Source organism: Anolis carolinensis, chromosome 1 (assembly GCF_035594765.1).
Source record: "Anolis carolinensis isolate JA03-04 chromosome 1, rAnoCar3.1.pri, whole genome shotgun sequence".
In the NCBI taxonomy this organism is placed as follows: Eukaryota; Metazoa; Chordata; class Lepidosauria; order Squamata; family Dactyloidae; genus Anolis; species Anolis carolinensis.
The window spans coordinates 175,434,695-175,455,150 of NC_085841.1; the positions used below are offsets into that span (position 1 = coordinate 175,434,695).

At 39.4% G+C, this 20,456-nt stretch overlaps 1 protein-coding gene across 2 annotated transcripts in view; it reads right to left on the reverse strand.

Moving 5' to 3' along the window:
- mlph (melanophilin) overlaps window positions 1–20,456 on the reverse strand; it is an 86,594-nt gene that overhangs the window by 2,305 nt on the left and 63,833 nt on the right. For both annotated transcript variants that reach the window (XM_008114609.3, XM_008114600.3), the window contains 6 exons: window positions 19,942–20,133; window positions 9,065–9,217; window positions 8,558–8,650; window positions 3,816–3,908; window positions 2,671–2,728; window positions 831–928 (listed from right to left, as the gene is read on the reverse strand). In XM_008114609.3, the coding sequence (XP_008112816.1) occupies window positions 831–928; window positions 2,671–2,728; window positions 3,816–3,908; window positions 8,558–8,650; window positions 9,065–9,217; window positions 19,942–20,133 (687 nt within the window). The remainder of the gene's footprint in view (window positions 1–830; window positions 929–2,670; window positions 2,729–3,815; window positions 3,909–8,557; window positions 8,651–9,064; window positions 9,218–19,941; window positions 20,134–20,456) is intronic.

Genomic DNA, 20,456 nt, shown 5'->3' on the forward strand with positions numbered 1-20,456 from the left:
AAGGATTCGTAAGCATGTGACTAGGACGTTTAGCCTCAAATCAATTGACTCAAAAATACTAGTCCTCAAGACAGCTAGAAGGGCTGCAAATGGCAGCAAGACAAAACAGTTGATATTGATAAAATGTAGATTTGGAAACTCTCTCCATGATCAATTTCATAATGAACATTAAACACTGAACACCTTAAAACATTCAAATGTTATCATTTCCACACCAATCTTTACTCCCACATGGACAGCATCCTCATCACCTTTTCCTTCACCGATCACCGAACTGAAGGATCATCCCCATGTTGCCACTCATTGCCCCTTGCTAAATACCAAGCTTCCTCCAAACATCTGGACATTGTGATCATGTCTGTGGAGATCACAAGAAGGCTCCAATGTAATCCGCAAGAAGAAGGGTGTCTCTGGACTACCTCCTTCCTGCTCATAAGGGAATCTGTTTATGACCTCAGCAGACTCAACAAGGAAAGGCCAGGCAATCGCAAGGAGCTTTGTGGCTGATGAGGCATGGCAGCAACAACACACAGGTTTTACAGTTTTAGCCTGGCTGGACATCTGACATGCTTCAGACAGGACCTTACCAATTTTGAACTGTCTACATGTTTATGGGTGACTATAAAATTTTAAAAACCCTACCAAACCTTCTTCTTCCTTCTAGTCATATTAGGGCACTTAGAGGCTTGTGATTTTTTTATGAACTACACTAACTTTCATTATTTGGACTGTTATTTTCTGCTTATGAAAGACACTGATTTATTTCTTGTCTATCTGCCATTCTGTTCTTAGTCAGCATAAAAATAAAGATTGGCTTTTGGAATACTTGCCGAAAAGATGCGATCAGCTTTTCTGTTTCTTCCATTGGGGTTTCGTTGTGTCAGAGACCCTCTGTAATAGGAGTTCCGAGCAAAAGATTCAGCATTATCTGATAAAATGAACAACAAAGACATTTATTATGACAGGATATATTCATGGATCTTAATTACTTCAGAAGTGTTCCTCCAACTCTCTCAACCATCCCTTTGCTCCAGACTCTGTTTGACAAAGTTTAGTATTCTTGCAAAAGCCCAAAATAGAGCCCACAAGCCTAAAGATTGCCCATCCTTGGAGTAAAAAAGGTGCTTCTTTTAACATACCAACAGGTATTCATGAACCTTTTATGTTGCCACAGAATACTAAATAACAGTCTTCCTAGGTTCAACATTTTTGTCTCTTTCATAGAATCATAGAGTTGGAAGAAACCTCATGGGCCATCCAGTCCAAGCCCCTGCCAAGAAGCAGGAAAATCCCCAACAGATGGCCATCCAGCCTCTGCTTAAAACCCTCCAAAGAAGGAGCCTCCACCACACTCCAAGGCAGATAGTTCCACTGCTGAACAGCTCTCACAGTTTGGAAGTTCTTCCTAATGTTCAGGTGGAATCTCCTGATCTCTTGTTTCTCAGAGCTCCTTAGTACTTCTCCCGCACCAAGGAAAGGGTGACAAAAGAAATGTCCCCAGATTATTACAATTTTATCCTCTTGTCATTAGACATTGAAAAGTCCACTCCAGCCCAGGCCCCACTATTTTATGTTCTTTTAAAGCATAGGATGGTTTATTCTTTGGCCAAATAGAAAAGAGATCTTGAAAAACCTAGATCCAAAAATGAGCCCTTCATCAATTATATCAAATGGGAGGATGACTGCTTTCCCCTATTTTCCACTATCAGTTGCAATACAAATAGTTTATAAATAGTTTAACTGGTCTTCAGCCACCTATGGACACACCCCAAAGACAACAGAGATGGAAGACAATCGTCCTCGAACTACGAGGGATCGCCTAGGTAAGTAAATGTTATTTAATCATACTTGGCACAAGCATTTTAAGTGTTCAACTTTCTTAATGTAAAGGGATCTTGTTCATCTGCTGATGGAGATTTCAGTCTATGAAAGCTTCTGCTTCCAGTTCAAAGATGGTATATACTTATATTCCACACTAACACAGTCTTTTAAGAAATGTGAGGAAATATTGTTTACTACATTTCTTTATGTGGTTATGATCTGTAGTACTGGTGGTCCCTGTTTCTTCACAGACCAACAACAGACTCTAGCCCAGGGGTCCTCAAACCTTTTCAGCCGTGTAATCCGTTTTGAAACAAAAGTTTCTCGTGGAACCCCAAGAAATGTTTACATATTATATTATATATAATGCATATATATCACGCATGAGCTGGGTCAGTGGCAGACAGATGGAGTGTGTTTGTGTGAACCACGTCACACAGTGCGCTCTCTCTCTCTCTTTATACAGACACACACACACACACAATATTTAAAATGAAGAACAATTTTAACCAACATAAACTTATCAGTATTTCAGTGGAAGATCCCCAGGCCCATCTAGTTCAAACCCCTTCTGTGATGCAGGAAAAATACAAACACCCTCAACATAATAATAATAATAATAATAATAATAATAATAATAATAATAATAATAATAATAGCAGAAACCCCAGAGGAAGTGGGGTGTGGGGTACCTGCAGGGCCCCTAAGCACCTCTCACGGCGCCCCAAGGGTTTCCTGGAGTACAATTTGAGAACCACTGCTCTAACCCAACCCAATTGTATGAGTGAACAGAAAGCTTTCTCCAAAATACAATACTTTCTCCAATACATAAAGGAGCATGTGCTTTACTTGAAATTTCAAGCGAAGAGGTGAATTTTCTTCTCAACACATGTGGCATAGCCATTACCTGAAAGGAGAAAAAAAGTGGTATATGTATATATCAATATACAAAAAAGATTAATCCCATCATTCCTTCAGCATGATTTATTTGATATACATACTGGCCACAGCTTCAAATTTTCATTCATGAATCTGCCTCTCCATCTCACCAAATATTTACTTATATAAGAATAAACATCACTGAAATATGAACATAATTAGAAATGTTTAAAAGACTCATTGTTCTCCCCACTCCTCTTTACTGTTTATCCCCAAATGTTTTCAAAATGTTACAAGACTTAAAAAAGTACAACTAGCATGCTGGCACTGAGTCTAGCTTTGATAATTAGTAATAAATGATGAAACAGCAGGTTGTAGCCATAAGAATTGTATTAGCAATTCTTCAACACATTTTGTTCTGTGGAACTTTTTCATGCTGCTTTTCACTGCCTGTGGTCCACAGTTCCAATATGCAAAGCATAGTCGAGAGGACAGTACAGAAACATTTGAGCTAATTAAGCAAAAACATGCATACGATTTCAACATTCATTTCGATTCATGTAGTAAAGATTTTGAACCATAATTTTGCATCTGTTTCGTTCATGACTCATTGTCAAAATTATGGCAGCAGTTAGCAATAGGCCTAAATCTGTGTTGACTGTGATTAACTTAAATAATGCTTGTATGTAAGTTGACTGCATCTATAAGTTGCGGGAAGGTTTGGATAAGTTAGAGGTTATGAAATGGAGAGAAGGGAAAATGCAAGCACTGAATCATGGGGCCAGATGTTCCTGGCCATTGCACCCATCCAACAATTAAAAAAAAAATGAAATGGCAAAGATGAATCAATTGTGTATTTTCATTCATGGTGGAAGAAAGGTTCTTGTTTGTTAAGTGGTTCCTAATTAGATTTCAGAAGAAAGAAAACATTAGCTTAGAAGACTAAACCACATAGAGAGGAATTAGTCATTTCCTTCTAAATGATCCTGGTCTAAAATATGCTCACATCTTTGTACTACATTTCAACTAGAAGCCAATAAAGAAACCAGAAATGCTTCTCGTCTTCACAACACTCTGGACTTGGCATATCCCCCCTCACATGTCTACGCACTCACTTTGAAGTCATCAGATGAAGCTGTAACCGGAGAGTCTGAGCTCTGATCATCTGGAGAGTTATAAGAATTCCTGGTAGGCTGGAGTGTAAACACCTTGGGGGTGGAATAAAGAAAAAACATTGGTCTGGTTGGCTGTCCTGAAAACCACTAACAAGGAGATGCTGAAATGTTACAGCACATCTGCTTCCCACAGCCCAAATTATATGAAGATGTTCTGTGCCTTCCAGAGAGTCCATAGCTAGGCTATGGAGTCTCTTCTATGGAGTATCCATAGCTTCTAGTCCGTAACATCCATCCATAGCATGCAAAAGTAATAAACTATGCCATTAAAAATGGGAAAGGCTGAACTAAAATGATGAAATGAACTATTTTAGTTTAGATAAGCCAATCATTATAGTATATGATGTGGGGAAAGGGATGAGTCTCCTCCTTTGGAGGCTTTGAAACAGTTTAGACAGCTAACTTTAAGCTGTGTTTGGAAGTAGTGATGCGTTGGCTGTGAGCGAGTAGACTAAAAGTGAATCCCGCAAAAACTGAAATACTCTGGCCCGGCCAGCCACCAGAGTTAATCCAGTCACTGCCTGATTTTGATGGGGAAGTTCTGGTTCTGTCTGCTACTGTTAAAAGCCTTGGGGTTGTGTTGGACTCATCGCTGACAATGGAGTCCCAGATCACTGCCATAAGTAAGCAGGCCTTTTTTCATCTTCGCCAGGCAAGGAAATTGGCATCCTACCTTTCGACAGAAGCATTGGCAACAGTAATCCATGCAACAGTCACCATTAGGTTGGATTATTGTAACACCTTATATGCTGGCCTTCCGAAGACAAAAACCCAGAAGATCCGAATGGTCCAAAATGCGGTGGCCAGGCTGCTAGAAGGATAATCTATAAGATCCCATATTACACCGATTCTGAAACAACTGCATTGGCTACCAATAGAACATCGGATCTCTTACAAGATACTGATCCTGACATTTAAAGCTCAAAATGGCCAAGGACCATTATATCTTAGGGACCGCCTCATTCCTTTTCTCCATCAGTAGTCACCTCGATCCTCCCAGGAAAATCTCCTATACATACCGGGCCCTAGGGAGGTACACCTGGAAGCTGCAAGGCGTAGAGCCTTTTCGGCCTATGCTCCAATTCTGTGGAACTCATTGCCTCCATATGTTAGAGCAGGGGTCCCCAAACTTTTTAAACTGAGGGCCAGTTCACGGTCCCTCAGACAGTTGAAGGGCTAGATCAGGGGTCCCCAAACCTTTTAAACAGGGGGCCAGTTCACAATTCTTCGGACCGTTGGAGGGCTGGACTATAGTTGGCCACCAAGCAATAATAATAATAATAATAATAATAATAATAATAATAATAATAATAATAATAATAATAATAATACATCACACGGTCCTAGACACTTGGGAAGTATTCGACTTGTGATTTTGTTATATGAAATCCAACATATCTATCTTGTTTGCTGTTTCATACAATAAAATAATAATAATAATAATAATGAATAATAAAAACAACAACAATAATAATAAGAAAAAAGAGGGTTGGAAGAGACCCCTTGGGCCATTGAGTCCAATCCCCTTCTGCCTTTGTGCACTAAAAGCACAAGCAAAGCACCCCTGACAGATGGCCACCCAGCCTCAATGTTAATAATAATAATAATAATAATAATAATAATAATAATAATAATAATAATAATAATAATAATAATAATGGTTGTAAGAGAAGAAGAGGCCCCTTGGGTCATTTAGTCTAACCCCCTTCTGCCCTTGTGCCGTGGGGGCCGGATAAATAGCTTCAATGGGCCGCATCCGGCCCCTGGGCCTTAGTTTGGGGACCCCTGTGTTAGAGCAATGTCAGAGTTGCGACCTTTTGTAAAAGCGCTCAAGACTTGGCTGTTTGGTTGTGTATTTAAGTAATCAGATCTAATTTGCCAAATAGTCACTGTTGAATGTTTTTATGCTGAATGTTTTTATATTGTAGAATGATATTTTAAATTGTAAGTCACTCGGAGCACTCTGGTGGAGAGCGACTAATTAAGAAATAAAGTGAAGTGAAGTGAACTTTCACAGTGCTTGACTGGGTATTCCTGTATGGCAGAAAGGAGTTGGAATGGATGGCCCTTGTTGTTTCTTCCAACTCCATGATTCTTTTGAAAGTGTTATAGAATATCCACTCTCTACTGCATGTACACGTCTATGCTACTCTTTTAATAGATCATTCCTAGAATGAACTCATGGGAATCCTGATCTCTGAACAACATTTTAAATGCTTTAAAAGCAATGGGTCAGAAGTATCAATATTTATGGCTTTCACTTCTGTTTTCCAATCCTGGACCCCAAAACCTCGTGAAATCTCCACATACTCTCAGAGGTAGTATGGTGTGTATTACAATTTAAAGTAGATGTATTATGACCAGAATCCTGTATGAAATTTGCACATACATAAGAACTATAACTATGGTGCAATGCAATGAATTCCAGCTCAAACACCACCCCTCTCTGCTTATTATGGAAGTAGCCATTGTGATGGGTGGAGGCCAGTTCTTGTCACTCAGGAAAGAACTGACTTCTGAATTCACCCTGTCCTATGAGTGGTCTCCAATGTAACACGCAGAAAGACTCTTATCAGTTGTCCTCATAACAGAGATTAATGTTGAGTGGGACCATCAGCCAGTTGCTTCCCGGACAATGGGAACAGACTCCTTCTAGGTTGTAGCAACTGTTCCCCAATAAAATGGAGACTAGAGGATTATTATTATTATTTGCTTATTATGTTTATTTATTTACCACTTTTTCTCTCCACAAGGAGACTCAAAGGTCCTTATATAGCCACTAAAATATGGGGCTATGTAGGGACTGTGACTACAGCTAGTCACAAGGGTGTAGCTCCAGGTTATGCATTCATTATCAGTTCTTGGAAGTTTTCAGATACAAAGCAGGCTCACACAGGCAAATCCTTGGAAAGATTTTATTGATCCTTCTTACCAAGTAGAAAAAGAAGCTAGTTCCGACTAAATCCCGGCAAAACACTATTACAGTAGAGTCTCACTTATCCAACACTCGCTTATCCAACGTTCTGGATTATCCAACGCATTTTTGTAGTCAATGTTTTGAATATATCATGATATTTTGGTGCTAAATTCATAAATACAGTAATTACTACATAACATTATTGAACTACTTTTTCTGCCAAATTTGTTGTCTAACATGATGTTTTGGTGCTTAATTTGCAAAATCATAACCTAATTTGATGTTTAATAGGCTTTTCCTTAATGCCTCCTTATTATCCAACATATTCGCTTATCCAACATTCTGCCGGCCCGTTTATGTTGGATAAGTGAGACTCTACTGTATATCAAAACCACCACCACACCCTTCCACTCTATACCTAATGGCTAACATTCCATTCCCAGACAGAGCAAGCAACAAATCATGGTTTCCCTCCCAGACCAGATGGTCCTTAGCAGTAAAGCCCATTTCAATTTACTCCCATTTCAATTAACTGGCATGGTGTGAACAGTTCAGCTTGTTGGGAATAGCTGAGACGGGCACATCCTGACATTCATAGCTGCTATAAAGGGTTCTGTTCAAAAGTTTTAAAAAACCCAGAAGGTAAAGTGCAGTTTACCGAGATCCAGTGTAGGCCATGTGAAAGCCCTGACTCTCAAGCAGTTGCCCATGTATAATCTAAAACAATACATTCTTTCTCCCTGAGTCTCTATTTCCCTCCCTCCTACCCACCCTTCCTTCATTCCCTTTTTTCATCCCTCCCATCAACCCTTCCTTTCCTCCCTTTAATTTCCACAACATTTTTTTTCTAGATTTTTCTTTCTGTTACTGCATTAAGGTATCATCTAAAAGCATTAAATGGTCAGAAATAGCACATTAGTCTTAACAAACTCAGTTGGAATTTACACCAAATTCAAAGGGATTTCCTGCCTAATAAATTGTATGCTCTTAACTGCAAACATACAAAGTACCAATGAATAAAACGTCTAGAAGGAGTTCTACACTAACTGATAATGAAAGGCTGATCTGGCGTCCTGGATCAAGATTGACCCTGCCTGGTAGTCTAATTGGGACTTCCAGAACTAAGTCAGAGGTGACGGAGAATTCCAACTGTCCAGCTGTTCCACAGGAATATGTGGCTGGACAGCCATCCTATGGGGCCCTCCTACCATTTGTGTAGGCTAGGGAAAAGCCACTCCCTCTTTCCCCCATTCCATTCAGTGAGCAGATGATCCAGCTGACACGAGAAACAGTGTCAACAGGGAACTGTCATCCTGCATTCCCAGACAACCTGAGCCTGAGGAACACAGGATGGCAATGAAGACAACTCCTGCCAGTTCCACATAGAAACCAGCCCAGTTCTCTTGACTGCCCTTAACTAGGGGGAGAACCTAAATCCTTGAGCAGGATTCAAATTTCTCCATGAATTAACATAACTAAGGATATATCCATGTTAAGGCAGCCTTGTCCTGATGTTAAGCTACATCGGCCTTGTTTAGCCTACACAGGGCTGATTTGGATACATACTGATCTATGTAGTCAGTGTGAATGTGCCCCCAGCTTCCTCAGTTGAAGTCTACTAAAGTTATTCTACCAACTTCATTCTCTTGGTTGCTAAGATGCAACAAGATGACTGCAAAATAGGTATGGGAAGCTTCTATTCACTACAATTCCTAGTTTTCATGAATAATCATGACTGTTACTTGTAAAATCTCTGTTTACTCACCTGGCTGCTTGATTTCTTCTTGGACTTTTCTACTGGTTTAACGGTCAGACCAGCAGCACTAAGAGCTGCTATTCGGGTTTCTATATCAGACACCTTGAGAACAAAAAACTCATGTCATTCCTTGATAAAGGAAATTATGCTAGCATAATGGCAATATAGAGACAAAATTCATGGCCTGATTCTTTAGCCATTGAAATAAAAACAGCAACGAGTGTCGTAGCAGCAAAAGAAGCATTCTGTAACCAGTGAGTGGGGTAAACATGCTAGGCTTTGCCTACTAACCCTAGTCTCTAGACATTCTGAAAGCCTCCCCTCTTTAAATGAACTGAATCCAAATTTTAAATGGTTGTAGGCTGGAAGCTGGAACACAATCCTGAACATGTAGGCACTTTCTGATTCTCCCTTTACCTCTCCCCAGTCTTGGAAGCAACAAGTCATTGTTGTAATTTTTGAGTCCCTACATTTCTAGTAAAAAAATAATTTTGTCAGAAAAAAAATAAGGATTACCTCACTCTCAGTGTGTTGTACGTCAGCCATTGCGGAAGCCACTTTGTCTTCCAGTTCAGACAGCTCTGAATCGGTGGTTATACTGTGGCGAGTATGGTCCAGTGCTCTCAGCTTCTTCTCTAGCTCATATGTCTTTTCAGGAAGAAAATACACCTAAAAGGAATAGTGCAAGTCATCTTCCAGCTCATGGGATTCCATAGCACCCTTTCAAAGCTTGTCTTTTTCTTCCAAGTATGAGCAGAATAAAGAAGATTTCTGGTGATAAGATATCAGGGTTTTTTTTAGAGTACACCTTAAGGTTGAAACTTTCTAAGTAATAGCTGGATGGTTTACTACTCGACATAGCCAGAGGTAATTTAAAGAAGTTCCCCAAAACTTGGGAATCAGCTGTGCGAGCAACTAGAAGAAGTATGGCAACAAATGAGAACTTCAACAATTAAAAAGACACCTCTTGGAGTTTTTAGATAACTTAAAAATAAAAAATATCAAAAATATTTGAAAAACCATTATTTTTTAGTGCTGTGAAATCCTAGTGAGAAGAATCTTGGACTGATGGGAACCTCTATGCAAAAATCATATGGGGCTGTTTTGCAAGAAAATAAAAATTTCTGAACAGGAATTAACATTTCTGCATTGAAATGTTTTCCATCAACAAAATGTTTTTTCTGCAGAAAACAATCACATGCAAATATTGTGCTGCTGAGTTGTGAATTGCCAACTGTCTTCAAAAACTATGTGTTTTGGAAGATTTTCTCACACTAGGATTAAAATGGCTGAAATTACTCATTGCTGCTTTTATGAAAAAAATTAGTGAAGAATTACATCAATGCAAACCGCAATTACCAAAATAAACCAGTAATTTGGAACCACAGTCTATCATGTACTACAGTGACTTAATTTGTTGTCTAGACATCTTATTGACTTCTTTGTAAAAGGTCTTCCCAATGTCTTTTTTTCCACTGTGAAAGATGTTTCATTAATACAGATACCATTTCCCCCCAAAAAATTCCACAGTTGATAACAGCCCGGACCAAGTTCCTAAAAGGCAAGTTAACAACTTTAGAATAGAGAAATGTGCTTCCACAGTAGCAACAAAAGAAGAAATCATCTGTAGTCTTGCTTTGGGACCTGCATTGCATGGAGAAGACGTGAGGCTCTTGGTCAAACTTTTGAACTCTAGAAGATTCTTAAGCTCTACAGGCACAGAATCCAGACATGCGGTGTACAGAAACCATAAACAATCATAAAAATGAGTAGAGAAAGAGAATTTTAAACACAGAATAACACACAGCAACAGAACAATTAAAAAGTCATAATCATAAAGTGGACTTATAGAGCTGTGGGGCTAAACAGCATTTTTAAACTACTTAAGGCAGTGGTTCTTAACCTGGGGTTCCCAGATGTTTTTGGCCTACAACTCCCAGAAATCCCAGTCAGTTTATCAGCTGTTAGGATTTCTGGGATTTGAAAGCCAAAAACATCTGGGGACCACAGCTTGAGAACCACTGACTTAAGGAAAGGCAAAGATTCAGCTAGTTCAACCTTCCTAGAGACTGGGTTCTCCAAATACAATGTTGCATATGGGAAAGAAGAAATCCTATGTTATGAATTGTGAAGGATGAGGTGATCTCCCATTATTTTGGTACCAAGCAGTATGGTATTGTTTAGGCAAGAATGGCTATTTTGAATCAAGCTCAGAAACTCAAAAGAAGAAGGCATATTTGCGTCTCCATTTCCTTGAGTTTGTCTTCAAAAAACTGAATTACTAACCGAAGAAACATCAGCAATAATTACAGAAATTGATCTACTGTAATAACTAGCTTCAAAAAGTAAATTTGCAGATTTTTTATTTCGTGCCAAAAGGTAGCGATCAGGAGGACCTATTACTGCACAGACACAAGATCTTTTTCAAATCTATCACCTCCACTGGCTGCTGATTAGCTAGCTACCGAGCATGATTCAAAGTGCTGACTTTAGCCTATAAAGCTCTAAACGGTTCCGGCCCAGCTTACTTGTCCGAACGTGTCTCCTGCTATGACCTACCACATAATTTAAGATCTTCAGGGGAGGCCCTGCTTTCAGTCCCACCAGTCTCACTGGTGCGGTTGGCAGGGACGAGAGACAGGGCCTTCTCAGCGGTAGCTCCTCGGCTGTGGAACTCCCTCCCTAGTGTCATCCGGCAGGTTCCATCCCTTTTGAGTTTTAGAAAGAAAGTGAAGACCTGGCTATGCAAGCAAATGTTCAAAGAATAAGGTTTGTTGGCTTCGACTTGGTCTGGACTAAGGTTTATGTACAATGTTTTTTAGATGAATGGCTCAAGTATTTGGTATTGTTTTAAATCTGTATTTAACTGCTTATGTTTTCTTTTGTATTGTTGTGTATTGGCATCGAATTCTGCCAGTTTTGTAAGCTGCCCTGGGTCCCTTCAGGTGAGAAGGGTGGGATAGAAATGATGGAAATAAATAAATAAATAAATAAATAAATAAATAAATAAATCTCACAAGGTTGCAGAGTGATGTAGAGAGTATTTCAAAATGGATTGGGAGGAACCAATCTTCCATGGTGTGATGAGTGGTGTGCAGCCTTTTCCAAATATAAGTATCATAGTAATAAGGTGCGATGGGAACAGTATGCATCCCATCTGAAAGCACTATGCATTCAGTCATTAAAAAAAACAAAGGCTGCATACTGATTGAAACAGGAGTATTTCCTAATGTGATAAGATCCTTAGTGCTTCACATGCAAATGAACAGATAGATCACCAAATTTGTAGGGAATGTTTGATATAATTGGACTTTAAATACAAGCCATGTGGCATACATACAATTCACTGGGCATGAAGAGAGCACCCCAATTATTTTTTCTATTTATGAATATAGAATATTATGATTCATATAGAATAGTGTGATTGCTCCTTCAGTGTGAGGAACTTTATGGCGCCCAGTGAGACAAGCACACATCTTCCAATGTGGCAAAAACTGAACTATCATTGATAATGGTTAATCATTCAGCTGAATAAACTGAACGATCATTGATGATGGTTCAGCTGAACAACTCAGTCTCTAAACAGTAGTTCAGTGTAAATTTTACAAAACATATATTTTCTATGCTACTCCTTAAAAGGAGTGAAATCCCTGCAGTGCTCCCTTGGACATTTCTTTCTCAAGGAAACACAAAGCATGAGCCATAATAATGCACTGCACCAGGACCAAAAGCACCACATTGCAAGGATTTAAATCACTTCACATATATTATCTTCCAGTAGCCACATGAAGAAAGGTAACAATATTGTGTCCATGTAATGAAGGGTGAGGTAGCTGCCAAGGGTTCCATAAGATCACCTAACAAGTTAGTGACTGGAGTAATATTAGAACTCCAAACTTTCTATCTTAGCCTCTGCAGAATTATTGTCTCCTCCTTTTCTCTCTTGCTTAGTTCTATCCTATGGTAAGACTGTCACTAAAATGAATTGGGTGGCTATAATTCTTGAACCATTTAGATGCAATATTTGCTTTCATTCATGGAAGATCAAGGCAGCTTGCAATGGGAGGGGGAGCTGAATGACACCTTTATTTTGTTGATAGATCAAAGATGTAATTTAAATGGAAACTAGGGAGTTCTTTTTCAAACACCCTGTACTTCCAAGACATATGCTGCTTGCTAGTACTTCACAGGTTCTGGGCAACTTCTTCCTGTTTTTCAAGTGCCAAGGTGACCAAATCATCACCTTAATGCCATTTTCAATGAGTCCTGTAGGTGTCTCTATTGGTGTTAATGGCTCTTCAAGGACTTAGCCAGTGATGCCACAATGAGCATTAGCGAGTGACCTCAGCATGACAAAGAACATTTTAATTTGTGTGCAGTGCACTGAAAATGGGGGGGGGGGGGCATGCAGGGAAGGATTGGGGGCGCAGAAGCCATAATTAAGGAGCCTTCATTGTCCACAGAAGAATTTTAGACTCAAAGAGGACAAACTTTGATCCTGGACAATGCTTCACAGAATATACATGTGACACAAAGGCACCATCTCAAAATACAAGTGAAGAGCTCTCATTATACAGTGTCTTCTGCACAGCGACATGAGAACCTTTTCATGCCATTTCACGTTAATGGGATCACTTTTATTTGGGTCAGTTCTCAAATCCATTCACAAGAACACTAGACTGGGTGCAAGGAAACAAGGCAGGCATAGGGAGAACAGAGTTTGAGTAAAATGGGTTGTATTGTCATGTGTATCCATACATTTCAAATACATATTCAACATGTCATCATAATGTTCAAATATTGAATTTTTCTATATACTTCTGTGTTAAAAATGTCATATTTTGATTTTAAGATAAGAACCGCATCGGGTCTGTTTGAGATCGGCCTCTCTTCCTTTTTCCTTCCATTCTCCCCAGCATCATTATCTTCTCCAAGCTTTCCTGTCTTCTCATTATGTGGCCAAAGTACTTCATCTTTGCCTTCAGTGAGCAGTCGAGCTTTATTTCCTGGAGTATGGACTGGTTGGATCTTCTTTGGGTCCAAGGCACTCTCAGAATTTTCCTCCAACACTACAGTTCAAAAGCATCTATCTTCCTTCGCTCAGCCTTCCTTATGGTCCAGCTCTTGCATCCATAGGTTACTATGGGGAATACCACTGCTTTAACTATGTGTACTTTGTTGTCAGTGTGATGTCTTTACTCTTCACTATTTCATCGAGATTGGTCATTGCTCTCCTCCCAAGAAATAAACGTCTTCTGATTTCCTGGCTGCAGTCTCTGTCTGCAGTAATCTTTGCGTCTAGAAATACAAAGTCTGTCACTGCCTCCACATTTTTCCCTTTATTTGCCAGTTATCAATCAGTCTGGTTACCATAATCTTGGTTTTCTTGATGTTTAACTGAAACCCAGATTTTCTGAAACTCCCTACCTTTCTCCATTATCCAGTGGATATTGGCAATGTGGTCTCTCATTCCTCTGCCTTTTCTAAACCCAACTTGTTCACAATAGGAATATGAAATTTATTTTCTGTGCAGAAATGTTATGTTTGGCACAGAAAAGTCTGGGTTCATATGAAGGAAATGTATGCAAAAATGTTATTGAAATCCTCCCCACAGCTATAAGTACAAAGTACAAAGATTCTCATATTTCTAGGATTTTCTGAAAACTTGGGAATCCAGTTCTGACTATTTTGGAATATTTTCCAATTTCACTGCAATTCTAACCCTCACTTGCATTTGAACTCTGTACAGTGGGTATGAATTCTGAATTTGAATTCAAAATTGAAGTAAAGTATCAGTGATGGAAAAAGGTGAGGGATGAACCATGCATGCCTCCCCTTTGCTCTCTTTCCTAAACTGGACCAACCCAAAGCTTATAAAAGTTGATCATTTTTGCTGCTCTTTCACAACTTCTTCAGCATGAAACTTTTTCATTGACAGTGGTCGTTCATGCCATATGCATTCTCTGCACCACGGATTTGCATGTGGGGAGAGTACAAAAAGCTAAGCATCACCCATTCTGTATCTCTGCATTTCATTTTTTCTGCTTAAGTGTAGTATCTTACATTTGTCCTTGTTGATATTCATTTTGTTAGTCTTGGCCCAGTTCTCTAATCTGTTAAGGTCATTTTTAATTCTGATCCCTCTTAATTTGATGTCATCTGCAAACTTGATCAGCCCTCTAAATCTTCATCTAAGTCATTAAAAAAGGGTTTGACAGCACCAGACCTTGCAGCAATCCACTAGTGACTTTTTTCCAGGATGAAGTGGAACCATTGGTGAGCACCCTTTGGGTTTGATCACTCAATAAATTATAGATCCACCTAATGGTAGCATTGCCTAACCCATATTTGACTAGTTTGCTTGCAAGGTCATGGGGGACTCTGTTGAAGGCCTTACTGAAATCAAGATGTGCTATATCCACAGCATTCGCTGCATCTACCAAGCTTGTAACTCTATCGAAAAAAGAGATCTGATTAGTCTGGAATGACTTGGTTTTGAGAAATCCATGTTGCCCTTTAGTAATCACAGCATTTCTTTCTAAGTGATTGCAGACTACCTCCTTAATTATCTTTCCTGGTATTGATGTCAGGCTGACTGGACGGTAATTATTTGGGTCCTTTTTTTCCTCTTCTTGAAGATAGGGACAACATTTGCCCTCCTCCAGTCTGCTGGGATTTCTCCCGTTCTCCAAAAATTCTCAAAGATTATCATCAGCAGTTCTGAAATGTCTTCTGCTAGTTCCTTCAATACTCTTGGATATAGTTCCTCTGGCCCTGAAGACTTGAATTCATTTAGAGTAGCCAGGTATTTCTGGAATACTTCTTTACCTATTTTGGGTTGTATTTTCCCTATTACCTCATCCACTCTGTATTGCTCAGGTTGAACACCAATCTCCTTTTGGGAGAAGACAGAGGCAAAGAAGGCATTGAGTAGCTCTGCCTTTTCCCTATCCCGTTAGCATTTTACCACCTTCTCCACACAGAGGCCCTACCGTTTCCTTTTTCTTCCTTTTTCTACTGATATAGCTAAAGAACCCCTTTTTATTGGTTTTAATCTGAGCTCATTTTGTACCTTAGCCTTATGAACCTTTTCCCTACATATGTTGGTTATTTGTTAGAATTCCTATTCGATGATTTCCCCCCTTTTCCATTTCTTGTGCAAGTCTCTTTTAAATCTTAGCTCAGTTAAAAGTTCTTTGGACTATCATGTCAGATTACACAGAGAAGCCATTGAAATCCACAAGCATGTGGACAACTTCAACAGAAAGGAGGAAACCATGAAAATGAACAAAATCTGGCTACCAGTATTAAAAAACTCTAAAACCAAAACAGTAGATGGGAAGCAACACTCTGAGGGCAGAGGAGCCCCAAGGACGGCTAATGATTGAACAAAGGATGCCCCCCCCAGGCAAGAGACAAACCTTTCCCATGCTAATTAGGGTGATTAACTGAAACATTAACGCTGGCTTCCAACTGACAAGGGACTCTTGTCACACCCTGGACTCTACAGATATATATTTCTTCCTTTCCTTGCCTAGTTTATCCATGCCTCACAACCTCTGAGGATGCCTGCCATAGATGTGGGCAAAACATCAGGAGAGAATACTTCTGGAACATGGCCACACAGCCCAAAAGACATACAACAACCCTGTGATCCCGGCCATGAAAGCCTTCGTCAACACATCCATTCTAATTGTTTTACACGTCTCCTATTTTTTTTCTTAGCTGGGACTGTTTGCAATTGTGCCTTCAGTATCTCACTTTTAAGAAACTCCAATACATCCTTAACTCTCTTCTTTTTAGTACTCCTGTCCATGGAATCAAACTCAATATTTCCTTAAAATTTTCTGAAGCCAGCTCTCCTAAAAGTCTAGAATGTGTGTTTGACTTCTCTTAGTTTCACCCTTCCTTTGTATCACAAACTCCAGGAGCACATGGCCAACTCCCACCTAAGGATCCCACCACTCCCACTGGATTGACCAGATCCTCACTGTTGGTTAGGATCAGATCCAGAATAGCTGATCTCCCTTGTTGGCTCTTCTACCTTCTGGACAATAAAATTTTCTGTAAGACAAGTGAGGAATTTGTTGGATTTTGTATTTTTGGCAAAGTTTGTTTTCCAACAAATATCAGTGTAGTTGAAATCCCACATTACTACTATAGCTCTTCTTTCTGCATGTTTGGTCATCTGGTCTAAGAAGACTTCAGCCTTAAACCCAAGCCTCAAGCAGAGAGATCAGTTCCTTAGACACCAGAACAACCCCAAAGCCCTAGCAACACACTCACCACCTTATAAACAAGTACCAAGCCTTTGAACAACAATAGACAAACAGACATTCAGCTTTTTACTGCACTTTAAAAGAGAAAGATGGCTCCCTGCTTACTTCTTCTCTGGCCGCTGGCTCCGCCTCCAGAAAGGATCTTTTTTGGTCAGTTGTTGCCAAGTCAATTTTTATCACAACAGACTTGACATTAAGATTCTCCTTCCCCTACAACAGGTATCACTTTAGACTTGCTTGCACTGGACTATATCTGCCATTTCAAATGTCATGCAGCTGGGAGAAATCCTTTTGGCATTCTTTGTAATCTATATCTGTTTCATTCATACTGAAAATCCAGAGAAGACTAAGACATTTGCTAACAAATAGCAAAATACGTTAAAATGTGAAGAAAATTAGATTCTGGTTCTTGTGGATCCCTTTGGATCATGTTTCAGTTATCCAGAATTCTGCACAAAATTTGATATATCTTACACTTGTGGGAAACTAGACTTGTGATCTAGGTATCCAGGCCCTGAAGATGATATGCTGACTAGCCTCCCTCAATACATTTTGTGGAAGAAGCCATGGTGGGGAAGTGGCAGCACATCACCCTGGCATCTTTAGACAGACAGAGCAGGATATAAATATTCTAATAAGTCAGTCAATCAATCTATCTATCAATCAATACTTAGTTCGGATGGTCAATTCTGTTCACCTGAGTCATTTTGGTCCTGGGAGTTGTATGCGTGTGTGCATTGTGGTCAGAAACATTTTTGAAACATGTAGGTTCTCGAAGATCTCTTACCTCCGTCCCCACAAATGTGGACAAATAATGAAAAAAACCTTAATGAGGGCAATGCATCTACTATCCTTTAAATGAAGATGAAAGTAACTTTTCACACACTGAGATAAGCAACCTAGTTCAAGATCTGCTCTTGAACACTAAAGCTTCAAAAGAGGCTTCAGGATGTTCAGTCAGAAGAATAAAATAAAAGATTTACAAAGAGGCCATTAGAAACTCGAAGGAATGCAAATCTCACTATTTCATATTCAGAGAAACTAAAAGGTGCTCTCAGTAAACAAGGCACAAGCTCTTCTGTTCTTTTATATTTGAATCTTTTATGAAAGAGATCAGCCAAAACACATGTCCACTGATTCTTGGAATCAGGAGTGGAAATGCCCCATTAATCAATGCTCAAAGAGTGTGTTCTTTGTAATGGAAAGTTACATTTGTTTTGCAAAGGGTTTAAAGATGAAGAAAATGATTTTCCCATTTAAGCTAATGGATTTGGCAAGGCTTAAAATATAGAACTCCTTTCACTGACTATCCAGCCTTTTTTATAAGCCATGCTGGAAGAATGAATAATTTAAGATCAATGTATCATTTCTTTTGTTCTTCATTTTGAGAAAGTCGATAATACAGACCCGCACAAACACACATATAATTGGATGCATATTTTTTCAGCAGGCCCATTGAGTGCAATTACTGTCAAATAAGTGGGTTTACAATTAGATTCTCACCTCTTTTACTGACATAGGGAAGAAAGTTTGAAGACCCGTGCATGAGAGCATTCTGATATGAAACTGGTTGAGAAGCAGCTTTATCGCAGATCTCACCTGTTTTCTCTATATTAATATTCATGATTTGCTTGGAAAATAGTTTTGGTACATGCATTGCAACACTTACTGATTCTGCTCCTTGAAATTTAACAACAAGGAGGTCTGGATCCAATAAAGATCTAAGTGCTAGAGCATGTGTGTTCAATATTTTTTCTTCATTCTGTTTCTACAATGAAAAGATTCCCTTTTCTCTGCTGCTTTTTTACTTTACATGTGTTTGAAGCAAAAAGCTTGCATGGGGCAATTTTTTCAAGGAAAAAAACAGTATTTTTGAAAATTAAATAGACATATCCCAGTCCCATGGAACTTGATTCTCTCTGCTCCTTGGCACAAAGTTGTTGTTATCTCAAAGCTACCTAGCATTACATCTTGACATATGAGTGGATTCTTATGGCATATTATTCACAATCTCCATATTTCATTGTACACAAACAACTGTATGGATAATTTCACCAATGAAAGAAGAGATAGGTAGCCAGGAGGAAACTATTCCAGGCATTTGCTCCAGGCTACCCTCTCACCTTTAGAAAAAGGCGAGAGTGGGAAGGATCCATGAGAACCAGTTAAGAGAGGACCTCTTCTGAGCATGCTCCAGCTGAAATGTTCCTCACTTCTGTCATTCGCCCTTCCATCAACAAGTGTTCTTAAGTTGTCCTTCTCCATAGTGGCTTTTATTAATATTTAACTCTTATCCCCAAACGGTAATAAACAAAAACAAACATACAAATATTATTGCCTTCAAGGGACCACATTAAGGGTATATAAATACACTCCAAAGAAAACAGTAACATTGCTAGCTGAGTTAATATAGGCATACAGCACTACAGATTATGAAAGCTTGAACAGACTTTCTGTAATGTAAGCAAAATCTCTGCATAATCTCTGCATGGCCTGCATAAATAGGGGTATAGCATCTAGATCCAGGGAAGTCATGCTACCCCTCTATTCTACCTTGATCAGACCACACCTGGAATACTGTGTCCAATTCTGGGCACCACAGTTGAAGGGAGATGTTGACAAGCTGGAATGTGTCCAGAGGAGAGCAACTAAAATGATCAAAGGTCTGGAGAACAAGCCCTATGAGGAGCGGCTTAAAGAACTAGGCATGTTTAGCCTGCAGAAGAGAAGGCTAAGAGGAGACATGATAGCCATGTACAAATATGTGAGGGGAAGTCATAGGGAGGAGGCAGCAAGCTTGTTTTCTGCTGCCCTGCAGACTAGGACGCGGAACAATGGCTTCAAACTACAGGAAAGGAGATTCCACCTGAACATCAGGAAGAACTTCCTCACCGTGAGAGAGAGCTGTTCAACAGTGGAACTCTCTCCCCCGGACTGTGGTTGAGGCTCCTTCTCTGGAGGCTTTTAAACAGAGGCTGGATGGCCATCTGTCAGTGGTGCTTTGAATGCAATTTCCTGCTTCTTGGCAGGGGGTTGGACTGGATGGCCCCATGAGGTCTCTTCCAACTCTACTATTATATGATTCTATTATTCTAAATGCAAGAAAGCCAATACCTTCTTTGTACCAGTAGGCTGGTCATCACTGGATGAACTCATAACCTGTTTGTGTTGTTCAGTCTTCTTTTCTTCTTCATCCTCATCAGAAGAAATGCCTTTGTCACTAATATTTCTTGCCAGTTGTTCCAGTTTTCTCTTCAGCTCCTTCTCTTCTACACTAGGATCAGTATGAGAGTCAGAACCCTCAGGCTAACAGAATAAAAGCAAGAATTAGGTACTCATACGATCAAGTTTGTTTCATCTAAGTATTTGAATATTTCAGTGGGTGCATTCATATGTATCTCTTCATTTTTTTTTTGCCTAATTGGTACTCATCCTAATTCAAAACCATGAAATAACTAACTAGCACACTCTAAAGTTGTTTAGAATTGATAATCCACCAACCTGGATTTCACCAATTTTCTTTCTGAATCCCAGCAATTCATTCAAGTGGAAACCAGAAAATGAGTGTATAAACATGGATATCTTTTAAAAGCTAACTCTGTTACAAGGCGAAGAATGGAAGCAATGGG